The sequence below is a fragment of the Poecilia reticulata genome, chromosome 5 (assembly GCF_904066995.2).
Source record: "Poecilia reticulata chromosome 5, P_reticulata-male-v2, whole genome shotgun sequence".
Lineage (NCBI taxonomy): Eukaryota > Metazoa > Chordata > Actinopteri > Cyprinodontiformes > Poeciliidae > Poecilia > Poecilia reticulata.
The window spans coordinates 24,189,919-24,207,972 of NC_088834.1; the positions used below are offsets into that span (position 1 = coordinate 24,189,919).

Here is an 18,054-nt window from a genome sequence, read left to right on the forward strand (position 1 = left end):
AACACAACAAATCAAAATGTCCCAACTTAATACTGAATGAATTTTAACCAGAGCGCTGGCTGGGGCATTCCAACTGAGAAAATAATAGTTAATTAATCAATATTTCCATATCAATCACAGGCCCTTTTGTGAATCTGTGAAATAAAAATAGAGCAAACAAATCTCTGCTTTCTTGAGAAAAGGAAAAAACACCCTCTTTCCACGATAAACTAATTTAATATAACATTGTGAAAATGATTTGGTATTTAGTAGAGGTGTGCCGATCGATCGGCCATCGATCATAATCGGCCAATTTCCGTGAAAAAGTGTATGATCGGTAATCGCCGATCACGGTCTCTTGTTGCCAATCACACAAACCGATCACCTGCATCTCATTTCTCAGCCTGCCTGTGCAGCTGGTCTCCTCTTTCCTTCACATTGCGCAAACGCGCAGCAACAAATCCTAAGCGATGTGGAACTATAACGCACTGAGTGAATGGGAAAGTTTGCGTGTTGCGGCGGAAAATTGAAGCATGTCAAAATGCATCAACACGACGAATCTAATATGGCATAAAAACAATGCCATACCTGACGGAGTTTGGCTACATCGAGACTCACTGCAGTAAAAAAAAAGACATATGGAGGATCAGATAGCAGGTAAAGCAGCGCACAGCTACAAACACTCACCTGATTAGCATGACGGTCAGAAAGCTAAACAAATAACCCGCAAAATTATTTAAGTCTTTGAGCTGCGACGTAAGACGCTGGTTCTGCAGCGGTTCACCGTAACTCTGTCTCTTTCTTTGGCAATGTTGAGAGGTTTTATTTTGACTTTTTACATTATTTAGCCTCTTCAGAGCCAGATGTTACATGATTTGAACTTCTTAATTATCTGCCAAAGCACACCGACTGTGGTGCAAGGTTTCCCCCAGAAAACTTGCTAAGCCCGGTGGTCGGGGCGCCGAGGCAGTCCACCGTGTTTTTGTATTTTTAGATGTTATGTTGACAATTATGTATCTTTATGTTATTAAAGCTGAAGTTTAATCAGTAATACTTTTATAACAAATTTGTGTCAGATCATGATTTCTTGGTTAATGTCATAACAAAGACATTTTCAATAATGTCAACTTTGTATTAAAAGTGTCACAATTTACCGAATGACACTTTATGACAAGAGTCATAAATATTCATGACGACTTACTCATGTTCATGACAGGAGTTATGTCATGTCTATGACGGCGTAATGTCAGTCTGATTCACAACCCGTCAAATAAAGTGTCACCAAAACAACAAATAAAAAAAAAATACAGTTAAATGAAGGTTAATTATTTGCACTTCAGCTATATATGGCTGTGGAAGGTGGAAGTACGACCAGATCTAACAGATCTAATGAATCAATTTCACATCTTGTACAACTGTTGCTATGGTAACAATCAGATCTGTTCTGTATGTCTCACTATAGAGGAAATAATGACTGCTTGCGATTTTTTTATTTTTTATTATTATTTTCATAAAAACAAGCACTGCTTAGTCTGGCGGGGGAGCTAGTAAAGCTAGTAAAGCATGGCGGGCTGCCAGGCTTATAATACACTGGGGGAAAACCTGCAGTGGAATCTGTTTAACTATTCTTGTTATGCTAGGTTCTCTAGAAATGCTGGATAATTATTACAAAAATAAACGTTGCTCTGTTACATTTACTGAATATGGGCAGAGTTATATTGGAACAGCTCATGATTCAAGTTGGGATACAATCATCCATCCATCCATCCATTTTCTGATGGAAAATGGATGGATGGAGGAAAGTGGGGTCTGGAGGGTTGCTGGTGCCCATTTCCAGCCAACGTTCCGGGCGAGAGGCGGGGTACACCCTGGACAGGTCGCCAGTCTGTCACAGGGCAACACAGAGACACACAGGACAAACAACCATGCACACACACACTCACACCTAGGGGCAATTTGGAGAGGCCAATTAACCTGACAGTCATGTTTTTGGACTGTGGGAAGAAACCGGAGTACCCGGAGAAAACCCACGCATGCACAGGGAGAACATGCAAACTCCATGCAGAAGGACCCAGGCCAGGAATTGAACCCAGAACCTTCTTGCTGCAAGGCAACAGCTCTACCAACTGCGCCACTGTGCAGCCTGGGATACAATCAGTTTTTCTAAAATAAAGAAGAAAACAACTTTAATCATTTGTACATTCACTCTCAGTATTTAGAAATTTTTCATGATTTCATCTCCCTACAGGATTGTTCTGGATTTTTAAAATTATTTATCTAAAAGTTATGCCTTCAACTTGGTTTTCAATAAACTCAGTGTGCTGAGTAATTGAAAACAGGCCGATTTTTTTCCCATCCATCAAGTCAAGGATAAATACATTACTACATTACGACAGCTCTGCCAGGGTGACTGAGATTTATTTCTCTACTAAACATTTTAACTTCTCATTTAATTTGAAATTAGTCTTTGAACTTTTGGAGCCGCGTCATTATTAAAACAACGATCATACAGCCTGATAATAAATAATTTAAATAAAAACAACAACAACACAAAGAGCAGTGAGTTAGTTATTCAATTTAAAATTTTAATGAATACTGCCAGGTTACTCATGTGTTAAAATTTGGAGCAACATGAGCTGCAGCAGCAGAGCTGCGACAAAGAAGAGCCTACCATCCGTTCTGAATAAAAACCCTCTGATTGGCCAAGGATGAAAATTACCCAAACTGAAACCCTGGCAGGGGGATCATATGTGCAGGAAGTGCCAAACAGAGAGTGGAAATCAGAAAAGATAAAAGGATATCTGCAACAGCAGCTACCGTGCTCTTCGTCCAAACAAATCCAAGCTCGGTGACTACGCCTGCCGCACAGCGTGGAGGTCACACATTTCCTACTTCTCCGTTCACTGTCATGTGGAAGATGTGCATGTTTTTCAGCCCTGCTGTGGTGATGTAAACACGTTGATCAGCTGGAGCCGAAACAGGGCTGGGAAAGCTGAACTGATGTCCACAAGATGGGAACTCTATTCCACAAGAGCCCTTAGTCATTTCCTAATAATTCAGACGTGACGATAAACGCTGCCTGGCAGTAGGAGGCCGTCGGATGTCTATTGGGCGTCGTCCAATGGCCCATTACACTGAGGAGCAGAAATCCTTCAAACTAAAAGCGCTTGATGGTAAGACACTATAGAGTAGTCATCTGGGAGTCGATAGATCACGTTAGAGGTTTGATCTTCTTCCCTCGTTTGACAGCTGCGTCTTCTTCGTCTCACTTCAGCTTATCATTATAGAAATTACTTCAAAAACCGGGACGCTGAGGAAAGCCTTTGAAGAAACGTTCAAGAAAAATCTAAGGAAAATCTCAGACTCTAATCTGTTTTAGAGACTTTGTGCCTGCACCATGATCTGATCTTTGTGATGAAGCAGGTTTTGAATTATTACTGAGCCTTATGTCAGAGACAAGGATGTAAACAAGTGCATGGAGCTGCATGCATTTGAAATTAAGGCACGAATACCCAAAATGTGTTCCTAAGCTTAGTTAAAGGCTTCCTCCGTATCGTGACATTATGCTTCAGCTGGAATGTGCATGGCCTCTGAAGAGTTTTTGAGATTTCCCTCTAGAGCGCATAAGGAACGATGTAGAGTTACTCAACTGATTTGAGCATGCAAAAATCATTCGAGTAACGTAGTGAGATGGCAATGAATTTGGGTTCTGGGTGTTGCATGGAGCAGCCAGGATGTAGCAGTGTTTCTTGTTTTTTTTTGCACCTGCCTGGATTGATCATTAGCACTTGTGTGCTACATAGTTTACTTTAAGTGTTTTACATTGCAGCTCCAGCGCACATGATATTTTGCTCTGGTTTTAACATAAATGAGCACACGAAGCAAATAGATTAATTCTGTCTAGGTCAAAATAGAAAGAAAAACTCTGTGCACAAAGAGATTTCTGCGTGCTGCACCCCTCATGGTATGACGTTTTGCTCACAAAACCTGTTGCGCATGTAGACTGAAGTCTCAGAGGGGAAAAGATGTTGCTAGTTTCTGGAGCTGTTTGTCATGCTGTCAAAGGGAAGTCATCGCAAAAAAAAAAAACACTGCGATTTTGCATTTTGTGTCAATGACTTCTATTAGCACAGAGAATTGTACCAGATTAGAAATTACAAGGCACAGAGTGAAACGCTCTGCCCAGAAAACACCACTCTCTGCAGAATGCTATAATGCTTGATTAGTTGATGAAAATGCTGATGGTGTATCCTTGCTGACAGTAGCCGCTTCTCCACTGACCTTAAAATTGTGCAAATCGGAAATGCAAAAACACATTTGCTTAACTGAAGCAATTTTGAAGTAACTCATTTCGATAAAAAGCTCTGGCTCTAGGATGATGTGGTTTTTCTGCTATATCAGAGTTGGTGTATATTGCAAAACTGCAATGGAAACACTTTATTGCATCACACAAAAAAGACAAAGAAGGTTGCAGGAAGTAGTAGGAGGATGAGGGAGCAGGATGTTTCTTAATGACTTATTGTGTAATTTTGTTTAATGGAAACTTAAATTCCAAGATGTGTGGAATTTTGACAAAGTTTTGCACACATTTGTAATGGAAACGTAGCTAGTGAGGCTGAAACTAACTGCGGTTGTGCAGAAACCTCCCATAGCTGCAGGAAAGTGTTGCAGATTCTGAAGAAATGTCTCACTGCAGATGTCTTAACTGTGTCTTAACATTGTTGAATGAAGATCGGGAAAGCTGGGGGGGAAAGCCTGTGGGCCAAATGCTTGCTGCACAGTAAAGTCGTGCTTGTCTTCACTTTGAGGTTTGGAAAATTTGCAGCAATCCAGCATAATTTAAGCAGTCTCAGATCTCCAAAATGAGCGACCACAGGGCGATCTAACTCTGGTGTGAAGGGAGCTTATCAAATTCTGGAGAGAAAACCTTGCAAAGGTGTCGCAAATATCCTGTTTGCACAGCGCAACAAGCTTTTTTTATTTATTTTTTTGAAGGATCTGATTCACAACACGCAATAATAAACATGTATGAAAGCAGCACTCATGCTCTGACACATAAGCCCAAGAGGAAGGTGCACACAACATCTGAGCTGGAGAAGGCTGAGCAGAGGGGGAGAGATTATAGAGTGAGCCCGATTCTCTGTGAGTGACTATATGAATAAGAATAAGCGAGCCAGCAGCTGAAATTGGGAGCAGTGTGGGCTTTTGTGCACATCTATACAGTGCACAGCCCTGCGTGTGTGCGTGTGTGTGTGTGTGTGATTTCATAAGAAAAAAGTGCAAAAGGGAAAGCAGCGTGCAGGGTGAAAAATGAAGGTGGCAGAATGTGAGGATGAAACGCGAGTCAGAGAGTTGGAGGAGGAGAGAGTAAGGCGCTACTTTTTCTTGGATTGTGTAAGAAGACGTGATAGCAACAAGCCGAGCAGCTCAGCATACCGTCAAGTGTATTGATGTTCGGTTTGGAGCGAGTAGGAAAAAAAAAAAAGGGGTGTGGGGGTGATGCGCTAAGTGGAATGTGAACGCTTTTCACGAAACCTGTGTAGAGTCAGAGCATGTTGAGCCATGTGGAAAAACATCCCAGTTAACCTTCAACACCGACGGTCCGAACGAGCTGACATCGTATACAGCGCACGTAGCCATGCGTCATCTTGAGTCGGCTAATTGGATGTGAACGGGGCGCCTTCTTAGCCTGCAGAAACATTTTGAGCTCAGTGAGAGAAAAATGCTCTTTCGCAGCGTGCAGAAAAATAGAATTAATATCTTGTTGGCAATTCAGATTCATTAATTGTTCTGTTTCAGCCTAATTCACTAAATCACAAAAAAAAAAACAAAAAAAAAAAAAACAGTTTTTCAGCATCCTGTTTGAGCATCACACCCACAGTGGGAACTGTGTGCTGTGAGGTTTTGCCACTTGGCTGTGTGAGAACAGTCACAGAGGCCATGACTTTGTGTGTGTGATGTTAACACTCTGAGACTCTGTCTCCTTTTGTAGTGAATGGCTGAATTATTGAAATTGTCGTTTGGATGCAGTTGTGTGGATGTGCATTTGCTGTGCCTCTGCATGTGTATGTCTTTTAACATGGTTAGATTTATGGGTCCAGTTAGGTTAGGGTCCTTATAGATTTACACCTAAATGTTTCAGATCATCAAAAAAATATATTTTAGGCTATAAAAGCATGAGTTAACACAAAAATAAGTTTTCAAATAACAGTTTGTCCAAACTAATCTGCACCTATTTCAAAAATGAATTTCTCCCCTTTAGTAAAGCTTAAATGAAGATTTTTTTTTTTTTTGGAAAGCTGAGTTCACATCCAGATCTGGCTCCTTCCAGATCTAAAGAGTCAAGAAATTGTTCAATTAGAACTTATTTAACAAAATGAAAGAGGATGAACTTTAAAAGCAGCATGTCTTCCTAAAGAAACTCAAGTACCAAGTACCAAAACATGGTCAGAACCAGGAACAAAGATTTAAGTGACTTTGAGTGTTTTGACAAGGTCGTCGATGTCTGACGATTTCCTGAGGCATGTGGTTTAAATTCCTTCAGACCTTGTTATTTGAAAGTCAGACAGTGGGGGGAAAAAAAGACGAAAAGCTCGATATAAGAAAACTTAAAAGTTGTGGCATTATTGCTGTGTATCTCAAATATGATTCTGGTTGAAACTGGGCCAAAACCCCTGGTCAATAAAACCTTTGTATCTAATTTTTTAGCATTAAAAATAAATTACGCGTATGCACATCAAGTTGTCCAGCACTTGAAATGTAATCTACCAAATTAGTGCATCTAGGCATATTTTTGTGAGATAATGACTGTGATTCAGTGTGTTTTGCAGCTACAGTTTTGATCTATAAATTATTGATTTACTGTCTAAAGTGTAGCAGCAGGAGTAATTTGCTTGTGGGACGTGGGAGATCAGATAAACAGGCAGTGGCGTCACCATGCGAGGAAAAAACTTAAACTGTGATGTGGTAGACGACAAGAAATAAATAAGTTATTTAGTTTTTGCTCAAAGCTTTCCAGCATGTTTGGAGTTGGACTGACATTTCTCTCCGAAGGTCAGTCTATCAGTAGGTAATGATTTTGAACCTTGGTTATTTTCTAAATTAAGGTATAAATACCAAAAATTATAGCAAACATCTGCTGAGCAAAATACCACAGAGTATTCAGAAGGAGTCTGTGATCAAAGAATCACCACAGGATGGCTGCAAAACATTCGGAGACGGCTTGACGGCAACACAAATCATTAACATCCAGTTTGTTATTTTTATGTTTTATAGGAAATATATGGAACCACAGATGTCGATTATGTTTTTTTTCCCCATGGGATTAATGAATAGGACATTAATTTTGCTTTTCAGCATCATTCATGACAAAAAAGCTTCTGCTGAATTAATTCAAATAATTTTCTTTTTGAACATTATTTGTACTGTTTAAAGAATTTGCCTCCCAGATTAACCAGATTTTATTTGAGCGCAAATTTTTTTTCTATTTTTTTCTGCAACATTATTGCTCAATGTCTTTGAATGCCCTGATTTGTCGTTCGGCCTTTTTGCATTCTTACCAGCAGCTTTCTCTGACAAAAAAAAAAAAAAAGTAATTTTTTTCTTTTTGTCGTTTCTGGACTCGTCCCTGTAACTAACGGAAACTCTCGGCTACATTGGAAGCTGAAGAAATGAGGGTGAAATGATTTCACCATCATCTAAAATATCTCTCCCGCCTTGTCGACATCAATTATTTATATATTTTAAAGGATGAGCTGCTGCAGGGATGAGCCAATCTGTTGCTGATTGGACAATGTTGTTACAGTTAAGATAACGATAGCATGAACAAGTTATCGCCCCAGAAGAAGAGAACTGGGTTAAGATTTTTTTTAACGTTACCAAAAATAATTGTCATCTCTCTTGTAGAATAATAACCTGTTGAAAAAAAACCTCTCAAATATTATATTTTATATCGTTGATGGTTGTAGATTACATAAAAAGGTGCAGTTTATAAAAAGCTTTGACTGCAAGAGAAAGTGGAGAGTTGGGTGTTGAAAGCATGTGGGCGCTCAGAGCCCAGCGCCAAACAGAAGTCTGTGTTTTTCTCAAAACCGCACCCTTGTGGAACCAAAAGGTGTGACTGTAGATGTATATGTTTTTTTTTGTTTTGTTTTCAGGAGCGTGGGAGTGGGAGCATCTCCAGGAGGCCCTGGAGGAGAAGCTGAAGAATTCGCTCGCTGTGGCTCAGCTTATGGAGCGCATACGATCTCTTCTCAGCAGAGACAGGGTCAGCTCTGCTAAACGTCACATTGCAGCACACAGAAAAACATTCACTAACCCTTGAACCCTTACTGTGTGTTTTTTTTAGGCAAAAAAATTCAATGTACTATATTGGTTTGGGGCATAAGAGGTTGTTTTACTCAAGTTGAAGGGAAATATGTGGGTTTAAAAATGTTTTAGTCGGTACTCTGTAGTCATCGCAGCTACGTGTTACAGAGTACCAGCTTTTGCACTGCAGCGTTTGGCCGTTCCTCTAAAAATACCTCAAGCTCAGTCCAATCAATTCTCCAGTTTTGCTATAGATTCTCAGTTGGATTGAAATCTTGACTTTGACTGGTCACTCACCCAGCTATCCTTTGATCTAAACCACAAACCAAGAAAAAAAGATTTTTTTTTCACCTGCAAATAAAATTTTTTAAAATGTTTTTTTTTGGTGAATATTCTTTTCCTGCTCATCTAGAATGAAAAGAACAAATTATTCAGATTTGCAAACCCTTCCAGATCCATTTTTGCCTTATCTGGGTGAATTTTTTTATTCTTATTTTGTTTGGATAGAAAATATTTTTTTGCCTATTCTCAGCAACCGCAACAGAAAATGGGTCATCTAAACACTTGCTCCATTTAATCTAATGATGATTTTAAAAATGCGACAACGTTTGCTTTTGAGAAAAAGTTACTGAATGTTTTTTGTCCTACTTGGTTAATAAATAAACTGATACTTTTTTTTATAACTAACATTTTCTATTCTTCATAGCATCACAACCTGGCTCAGGGACTGTGATTTAAAAAAAAAGAGGGAAAAGGACATAAATACATGATTTATAAATGTTTATTTGTTTAAAAATGTTGTCTTTGAATAAAAATTTCACCCTGAACATTTTAAGAGACCATTTGGATCCAGTGTATGAACTGGACAGCCCGGATTTAACCCAGTCTGTTGCAGTTCTTGCTGTATCTTTAAGGTTGCTGTCTTACTATAAATATTGAGCAGCTTTCCTGTCCCTGCTTAGGAAAAGCATGATGCTGCCTTTCTTTCAAGATCTTGACACTCTTCCATAAACCTCAAATTTGTGCATCTAATAACAACGTAACCCGCCTGTGATTCATTCTGAAAAATGAATCGCAAAGTGTTCTGTATGGAAAAAAAAAACAGCTATCTAATGAAATGCATGAAATCCATAACAGAGGTTAAACAGCTGAATTAAATTCTTTTTGAATGCATACAAAAAAAAATTTGTTTATAGTTGCAGATTAACAGGGCCTTCATTAGCAGGATCATATCAGTAATAATGCGCCTGTGATTATCATATTTACATAATCTGTGCCTCTAATCATCTCCCAGACACTGTGGGGATCCGCGCAACATAAACACGAGATGTTTTCCAAGAAGCAGAACGCAGGATCTGGAAGGGAGTAGCACTCGCATGGATGCCGTTTTCAGGCAGCCGCGTCGTGTTTAGGTTGTCTATATTTAGAAAGCGCGAGGACACAACGCAGCAGACTTTTAACATTTTGCTGGGGAGTGAGAACGTGTGACGCGGGGAAGACCCGACCGGCCTTTCTGGCACACCGAATGCTTCCACCTGAGGCGGCGGCTGACGCAGAGCGGCAGGAGCGGTCATTTAACGTGGCGAGGCGCCACGATGTCCGGCCGAGATTCAATTCCTTCCTCTGCTGCGAACCTCCTCCTGGTCGTCGGCGCGCTCAGGAAATTGGTCAAATACAGTTTTAAAACAAGCCTCTCTGTGTGGATTATGAAATCAAAGGCCTGGTTTCTGTTGCCACGTCCCTGGAATAATGCGCTCATCTCCCTGCAGCAGGGCAGCGTGAGAGCGAGAGGTCTTTGTGCTCCAGCAGACTGATAAAGGTCACGCAGTGGTAAAAGGATGCTTTATTACTCTGAGCTGTGAACACGCTTTGCACTATGCAAATGTTGACAAAAAAGTTTTTTTTTTTTTTTTTTTCCCTTTAATATTCCACGTTTCATTTGCAGGGCACTAAACATATTCCGTATTTTGTACAAATCATCTGAAAAGTATGATGTGCATTTTTAGCTGGCCCTCACAAATCTCACATTTTTAAAAACAGAAAAAGAAATCTGTGTAAAAAGCTCCAGATAATGTTTGCCACAAGCCACACAGCGGACATATGGAAGAATGTGATCGCATGAGGAAAAAATGAACAGTTTTGACCTGTGAGGATGTTTTTCCTTGAGCAGAGGCAAGGACGCTCGTTAGAAATGATTGCATGAAACTAAATATTGGACACTAGAAGAAAACCTGAGGAAGGTTACGGAGGACAGAAGTAAAGCAGAGGATCACCTTTCAATAGGACATTAAAATAAAAAATGTTTACAGATGCTCTCCCTCCAATGTGATTGAACTAGAGCTACTTCGGAAAAAAAAGAAAAAGTTTTCAGTTTGTAGAAGTGGAAAGCTGATGTAGATGAACTACTTGCAGCTGTTATAATGAAAGATGGTTCAGCGAAATATTGATTCATGGGGGGTGAATACAAACGGTTGCCACACAGTTCAGATTTTTATCTGCAAAAAAACAATTGAAAAACATGCATCTCTTTCTTTCTAGTTAAAAATGATCAACTAGTTTGTTTCTCTGGTATATACAGTTCTAAAGAAATACGTTAAAGTTTGCCATATCTCATAGGGCTGACACGCTTCATTGGATTAATCGCGATTATTGAAATATTTGTCAACTGATTTAGTAATAGATTACTCGTTAACTGCAAATTGCCTTTCAGCAAAAGACCATTTGCTGAAAGGCAAAAAAAAAATATAAATCTAGCCTTTAAGATATAAAAAAACCCCGCTGCAGTTGTCACCGGTTGAATTCCTGGCCTCAGGCCATTTGCTGCATGTCTTTCCTTTCTCTCTCTCTCTCTCTCTCTCTGTCTCTCTCTCTCTCTCTCTCTCTCTCTCTCTCTCCAGGAAGCATTCAGCATCTAGAATTGGTTTCACTGAGAGAGAGATCAGCGCTAATCTCTCTCTCTCTCTCTTCCTTTCTTCCTGTCAAGCTACTAGAGCCATAAAGAAAACTTTAAAAAAAAAAAAAAAGCTTAAATGTTTTATTAATAGGTGGTCTGGACGACCGTCTGCTCTCCAATTTTCATTCGCTGTCGGCCACTTGCCGTCCCGTCGGTCTTGGCTCTGCAGTTTGAGTGTGTTTTATTGTAGCGCTGAGTAAAACTGGCAGGAGGGGCCATCTGTATTCTATGAGGGAGGCACAAAAGATGCTCAGCATGACAATTTTTCCTAGTAACAAGAAGCTGACACACAGCAGAGGAATGCTAACTAAACTCCTTATGGCTTTCTGCTCCCTTTCTCTGTGTGTAGAGCTCCAGGGACACGCCGAGTGCACGGGCAGCTCAACTCGGACCCCAGACCCTCGTCAACCTCTTTAATTCCCCTCTTTATTCGGACGTCATTTTCATGGTTCAAGGTGGGCGCAGTTAAGAAACACACTGACTGACAAACGCTGGCAGAGTCTCACACAGCAGGGTGAAGTGAATCGTTAGCCCAGGTCGTCCATTAAGAGACACATTAAGGTAAAACAGTTGAAATGAAACGCTCTTTCCCACTTCTGTCATGTTTCATCTCCACAAAAAGCTTCTCCTCTCTATTAAACGGAGAAATACAAGCAAAATGGCCCAAAGCGTCCCATAATCAATATTTATCTCATAAAGAATGCAGCGAGCTTCTCCGAGCCAAGTTAAAATTTTAGAGGTCAAAGTGTATTTCATAAAAGTATGTTTCTGTTGTATAAGTCGGAGACTCGCCACTGGCTGCTAAGTACAGTTAATGAAGTGAATTTGCCAATTATGACTTTAGACCCCTTTTGTGATCATTTATTCCCGTGTCGCTGCAGGCGAAACGCTTTTATTATCAGTGCTAATCGTTTGTTCTCTCCAGTTCTTTACCTTTCAGGGATTTGTTTTGCCGAACTAAACTGTAAATCTTGCCGATTAATGTGTATTTCAGGAAGCGTGTTGCCCGCCCACCGGGCGGTGCTGGTGGCCCGCTGTGACGTGATGGCGGCCATGTTCAGCGGAAAGTACGCTGAGGCCCGGAGCAGAGTGGTTCCCATCCACGGCGTCTCCTCGGACACCTTTCTGTCTTTTCTGGAGTACCTTTACACTGACTCCTGCTGTCCTGGTGAGGTTACTGCACTCAGCCGACTCTCGGGTGGAACTCGCATGTTTCTGCTTGATGCATAGAAATAATGACAGGGAAATGTGTTCTGCAGAGCATCTAAGTTTGCATTTAACTAACTTTTAGACTAGATAAGGGCTGAAATAAATGTCCTGAAATAGAAAATATCCTAAAACTACGTACAGTAGAGCTTCCTTCACAGACAAATCTTTTATTTTAGTTTCATAATTTCACTGAGAAACAGTGTGATAAATCTGTCTTTTAATTTTATTGTATTTATTTAGGAATAAAAAAGGTGAAGTTCAAAATGTTTTTTCTCTTTTTAACATAATCAGAAGAGTTATTAGCAACCCTGGTACTAAGACTTTGTGTAGCCAACCTTTACCAATAGGACAGCATTTAGTCACATTTCACAGACAGAAGGATCTCTGACCTTTCATCTTTGTGCCATTTTTCTAGACTTTCCAGAATTCTCGATTGTCTTTTCTGTTCTTTGCTCTTCAATTCACCCCACGTGTTTTCTCAGGGTTTTAGGTATGGCTGAGACGATTAATCGTGATGAATTGATTATTGAAATAATCGTCAACTAAGTTAGTAATCGATTATTCGCCAAGTCAGAAGAAGGTTAAAAAAACCCAGTAATTAAACCAAACTGTCCAAAATATATATACATTCTGCATATAAGATAAAAAAAATAATAATTTTGTCTGTAAATGTGTTTTACCCAGAACTCCTTAAGTGGTGTAGTTTTAGTTTCAACCGGTTCAAATTCTCTAAAAGAATATGTTGTTGTGTTTTAGGCAATCAAATTTGTATTTTCTTACTTTACAAAAAGGATTTGCATCATTAATGTATTTCTAATATTGTAGAAAAAGGCTTAAGTGGTTAAATGAAAAATCTGCAGAATGTGCAAATTTTTTTCTCGATTAATCGGTTGAATCATTGATAGATTAATCGATAACAATCATTAGTTGCAGCCATGGTTTTAGGGGACTTGCTTGTCACAGTTCCAGCTGAAAGCTTCAGCATTCATCACTCTTTCTCTGAGTGTAGACATGTGAAGATCAGGATGATCATCTGATTTCTTGACACCATTTACTGACTGATCAGGACAAACACACATTTGCCTTCACTTCAATGAGATCTTCTCTCATCTTTCCCATTTTGAAGAATAACGTGCGTCTCTGTCACCTTGTATTCATGCCTCATTAGAGATGTTTGTCAATCAGGGATTTTACTACAGCTATTATTTGTTAACGTGTCATTTTCTCTGAATAAATGTTCTCAAATTAAAGGTCAGATGGCTCCTAATTTTCACCGTGGGATCACGTTGCTGCAGCTTCTACACAGCCGTATGCAGCACTGGATCTAATAATGAGGAATCTCCCAGTGAGCAAGTTGTCAATAGACGCTTGATTAGTTCGTAGCAGAGCTCGGGATCTCTACGCATGCTGTGGAAATGAGCCCCACGAAGAAATAGGCAAACAACAGAGGCGTGTATGAGCGTTTCCACCCAGCCCTCAGTCACAAACCTGAGCCTTAAACAAAGACGCAGATGACTGGTCTTATCGTCCATCTGTGAGAGCGCGACGTGTTGCCAGTGTTGGTCTCTGGAGACGCTAGGAAAACAGCACTGAGCTTAAAATTCAATTAGATTTAGGGGGAGGCTTGAAATCGGACTGTGGCATTGCTGCTTCAGCTGCCAAGTCACAGCTCCACACATGTTGTTTTCCACCGTCGCACGTTTCACTTTGAGAGCACTTAGCTGACAGATCGCTTGTTGTGACAATGAGATGCAGTGATATTTATGCACCTGGTTACAACCTCTATGACACTAACTTCAACTGAGCAGAATGTACTTCTAAAGATATCTAAGCTTCCTTTGCCTTCATTTTAAACTCATCACTGATCATTTCTACTTCTGGCTCGTCTTGATCCAGTTTCCACAGCGTCTCTTTAGAGCAGAGCTGTCCAAGCTTTTCTACATTTAGGCCAAAATTGTCAAGTTGAGAGCACTCGAGGGCTGATTTTAGGTTTTTTATTAGTCCTAGTGGTTTTTATTTGAGAGGAGTTAGATGGGAAAGTAAGTGATGAGAGAGGGGAAGACAAGGGGCAAAGGTCATGAGGCCGGGAATCAAACCTGTGACGTCCGCGTCGAGGACTAAGGCCTTCATACGTGGGTTGTGTTTGTATGCTGCGCCACCACAGCACCCCACATTTTATTTTTCTAAATTAAAACTGAACTGAAAAGATTTACTTAAGACATTTGTCGGTTTTATCTTTTCGATAATATACTGAATAGACACTATTTTGATAAAGCAGTCTAATTTTTGTAAAAAAAAAAAAAAAAAAAAGGAACCTGTAAATCTCAGTTGATCCAATATAAAAGCAGAGTCTTGCACAGTTGCTCTATTAAATGACAAACATTTTTCAAAGCTTTTTTTTGGGTTGGTTTATTGTCTTCACGTACAATCATCTGCACCAGTAAATCATCTGCACCAGTAAATCATCTGCACCAGTAAATCATCTGCACCAGGCTGGACGGTAAATCGGTGCTAATGTCCCAGTTTCTCTTTACGTACTTTAATAAAAAGGGATCCAACAGATTCCTGCACTCTTTGCCACACAAAGAGCCTTTTCTGCACTCAGTCCAGCTAAATAAAAAATCATTTTCCAGTTTTAAGATAAAGAGAAACACAAAGCTTTAGTAAAAAGAGGATGGATGTATTTTCTTCATATGAAATGCTGATATTTAAGGAAAATGATGTAAAACAATCAGATAGTTTACAACCTGATGACAAAAATCTATTGAAAGAAATTTCACTAGTACTTTTAGCGTCATCCTGTTGTGGACACTCAAAGCAATTATCCACTGAAAACACAGGAAAAAAACCCACTAAAATGTTAATCACATCACATTATTAATAATAAAAGAGCCATTATGCTGCACTCCACTGGGACAGAAAAACAGCAACGAAAATCATGTTTTCTAAACTTCCTGTCTTCCTGAAAGCTTGAGTTTGAAATCAATTTAAAAAAAACAACAACAAAAAAACAGAACAAATGTGCAAACTCCAGCTCAGTCTTACTGTTATCTTTTGTGAGCCTTGCTCTCTCCCAGCCTGGATGATCCACAGAAATGCTGTTAAATAGCTGCTCTGGCTCCACTGATACTGACAGCTGCTAACTGTGAACGTTCTTCCAGCTTTAATCACTTCCACAACGCAGATGTTGTTGTTATTTGCTCTGTCCTGGGAATGTTTTATGTATTAAAAAATTACTGGATTTTTTTCCATTTCTCAGTGCATCTCTAGTGATAAGAGCTAAGTAGAGTGACACCACTTGGCACTAGTGTCTGGAAATGAAAACATTTATCTCCCTCAGTGATGCTTTAAAAAGCAATATTGCAACTTTGAGGACTCCTATAATTATTGCTTGTCTGCAGGATATCGCAACACATTCATATTGTAGTGGCAATTAAAAACAAAAACAAAAAACACCCCTGTGCGTTTATTCCTTAATATCCGGCTTAAATACCCTTAGGACGAGCATCTCTGTTTTCGCAGAGCTACAGCTTTATATCCTCTCATGACTTCAGGAACATTGAGACCAAGAAGAGCAGCTCCTGAAGCTGCAGCAGCCCTTAAATTACATCAGACCCCCGGCGCTCAAGGTCAGCACAAGGTAACTCCGCGAGTATCAGTGGCAAACGGAGCAGCTATCAAAGCAGCGGGGCTAGCGCGGCGCTTCGCCCAGATAATGTGGCCTGAACATATGAAAGGAGACGTTTCTAACGCTCGTTTGAGCAATTGTGCAGCCAGACATAACAAAGCCTTCTGTGTTTGCTGCTCCTGAGCTGATGGTGCAGCAGCAGCACGTCTGAGGCAAGTGCAGGAGGAGGGAGAGACGAGCATGATCAGGCAAAACGGTGCCAAACGTGGGGTTGGACATGAGTAACAAGAAATATCAGCCTGCACTGGCACAGTTTGAGTGGGTATTTTAACATCATCCAGCTGAATTAGTTTCTTTTCTTTTTTTTTCTTAATTGAATTCAGGAATATAACGTAACAACGCAGGAAGATGGTCGTAGACGTCGCAGCCGAAGCTTGTGTGTTATGTAATTAAACTTTGGGATGTAATCATGTTTGATTAGGATTGTTAATGTGTGTTAGGGGTAAATATAACATTTAAAATGGTATTTTTCTGTATTGCATTAGCTTTGAGACAAAAAAACAGCAACATAATGTGGTACTGTAACCCACATTTTACTGTAATCACCTTTTCACTTAAAAACATCAACTAGAACAAGTTTCATGTCTAGCTTTATGTCTGTAAAACATAAAAATATCACCAGTTACAACGAAAGGTGTTTGTTTTTCGTTCATTTCAGAAATCTTTATCATGCTGCTATTTTTGGCAAGTAATCTTTCATAGAATAAATAGTTTAGCATTAAGAGCAACCGATTTATATTTCGTTGATTGAGACGACCCATAAAAAAAAATATGCATATGTATTGTTTATGACATAAAACCTAAACATGAAGGTTCCTGATGAGCATGTTTGGCTTTAGAAGACGTCAGTGACGGCAGATGAATCAGCTTACAGGTGTTCACTCATTTGCCCTGCATTGAAATCGAGCTACGAGGGATTTGTGACCAAATGAGTCTTTTCTAACCCGCACCAGGTCATTTTTGACTCATTTTAAAGGATGTTAGACAGATTTCTCTGTGTGTGTGTGTTTCTGTGTGTCCAGCCAGTGTGCTGCAAGCCATGGCGGTGCTGGTCTGCGCCGAGATGTACCAGGTGAAACGGCTCCAGCACCTGTGCGAGGTGTGCGTGTGCGCTTACCTACAGAGCATGCCCAGCAGGGAGCTGTCGTCGACGGGGATCAGCGTGGTTCGACTTCTGCGCAGAGCGAAGGTGGGTGCCGCTAAGGCTGCTATGTGGCTTGAAAAGAGATGGACTGCAGAGTAAAATGTATTTAAAAAATGCTCTGTTGGTTTGCTTTGAATTGCCAGTGCCACAACGCGGAGCAGCTGTACATCTGGCTCCTCCACTTCATCGCCAACAACTACCTGATCTTCAGTCATAAACCCGACTTCCTGGAGCTGTCAGGTCAGTGGGAAAGCTAATATTTCACGATGCTTAAAAGTTGCATCTATGATTTATTCCCTTCTTAATTTTTAATACAGCAAATACATCCACGCTGTGATTTTTGCTGAAATAGACATAAATCAGTGTGAGACACTTACTGTTTTAAGTGTTTAAGTTCAGTGAGATATTAGAACGACAATGCTCTGTTTCACTTTAGGTAATAGATCAATGAATGTAATTTAGAAATGAGTCAATAAAGTTTATAAATCACCCAAAGCTATTTGCTCCCATGTGTTGTGGTTGCACTAATTAAAAGGTCATTTACATTTAAGAACAAACACAGTTAACCTCTGAAATGAGCCTGTCAAGAAAATTGCAAATTGTTTTTAATAGTGATAATTTGTCTAGAAACATTTTAATAATAAATAGGATTCAAAATATTTACCATATAGAAAATAAAAACATTTATAGATCCACCAGTTAACGATACCTGAATTTTTCTGTTCTTTGGTATATTTTCAGAGATGAATGTAGGCAAATTTTGATTCATTTTAA

At 39.8% G+C, this 18,054-nt stretch overlaps 1 protein-coding gene across 1 annotated transcript in view; it reads left to right on the forward strand.

The window, feature by feature from the left end:
• The window catches only part of rhobtb3 (Rho related BTB domain containing 3), a 33,615-nt gene that overhangs the window by 11,212 nt on the left and 4,349 nt on the right, over nucleotides 1–18,054 (forward strand). Inside the window, exons 8-12 of the mRNA XM_008409466.3 lie at nucleotides 8,136–8,245; nucleotides 11,589–11,694; nucleotides 12,234–12,407; nucleotides 17,159–17,325; nucleotides 17,424–17,520. Of these exons, the coding sequence (XP_008407688.1) occupies nucleotides 8,136–8,245; nucleotides 11,589–11,694; nucleotides 12,234–12,407; nucleotides 17,159–17,325; nucleotides 17,424–17,520 (654 nt within the window). The remainder of the gene's footprint in view (nucleotides 1–8,135; nucleotides 8,246–11,588; nucleotides 11,695–12,233; nucleotides 12,408–17,158; nucleotides 17,326–17,423; nucleotides 17,521–18,054) is intronic.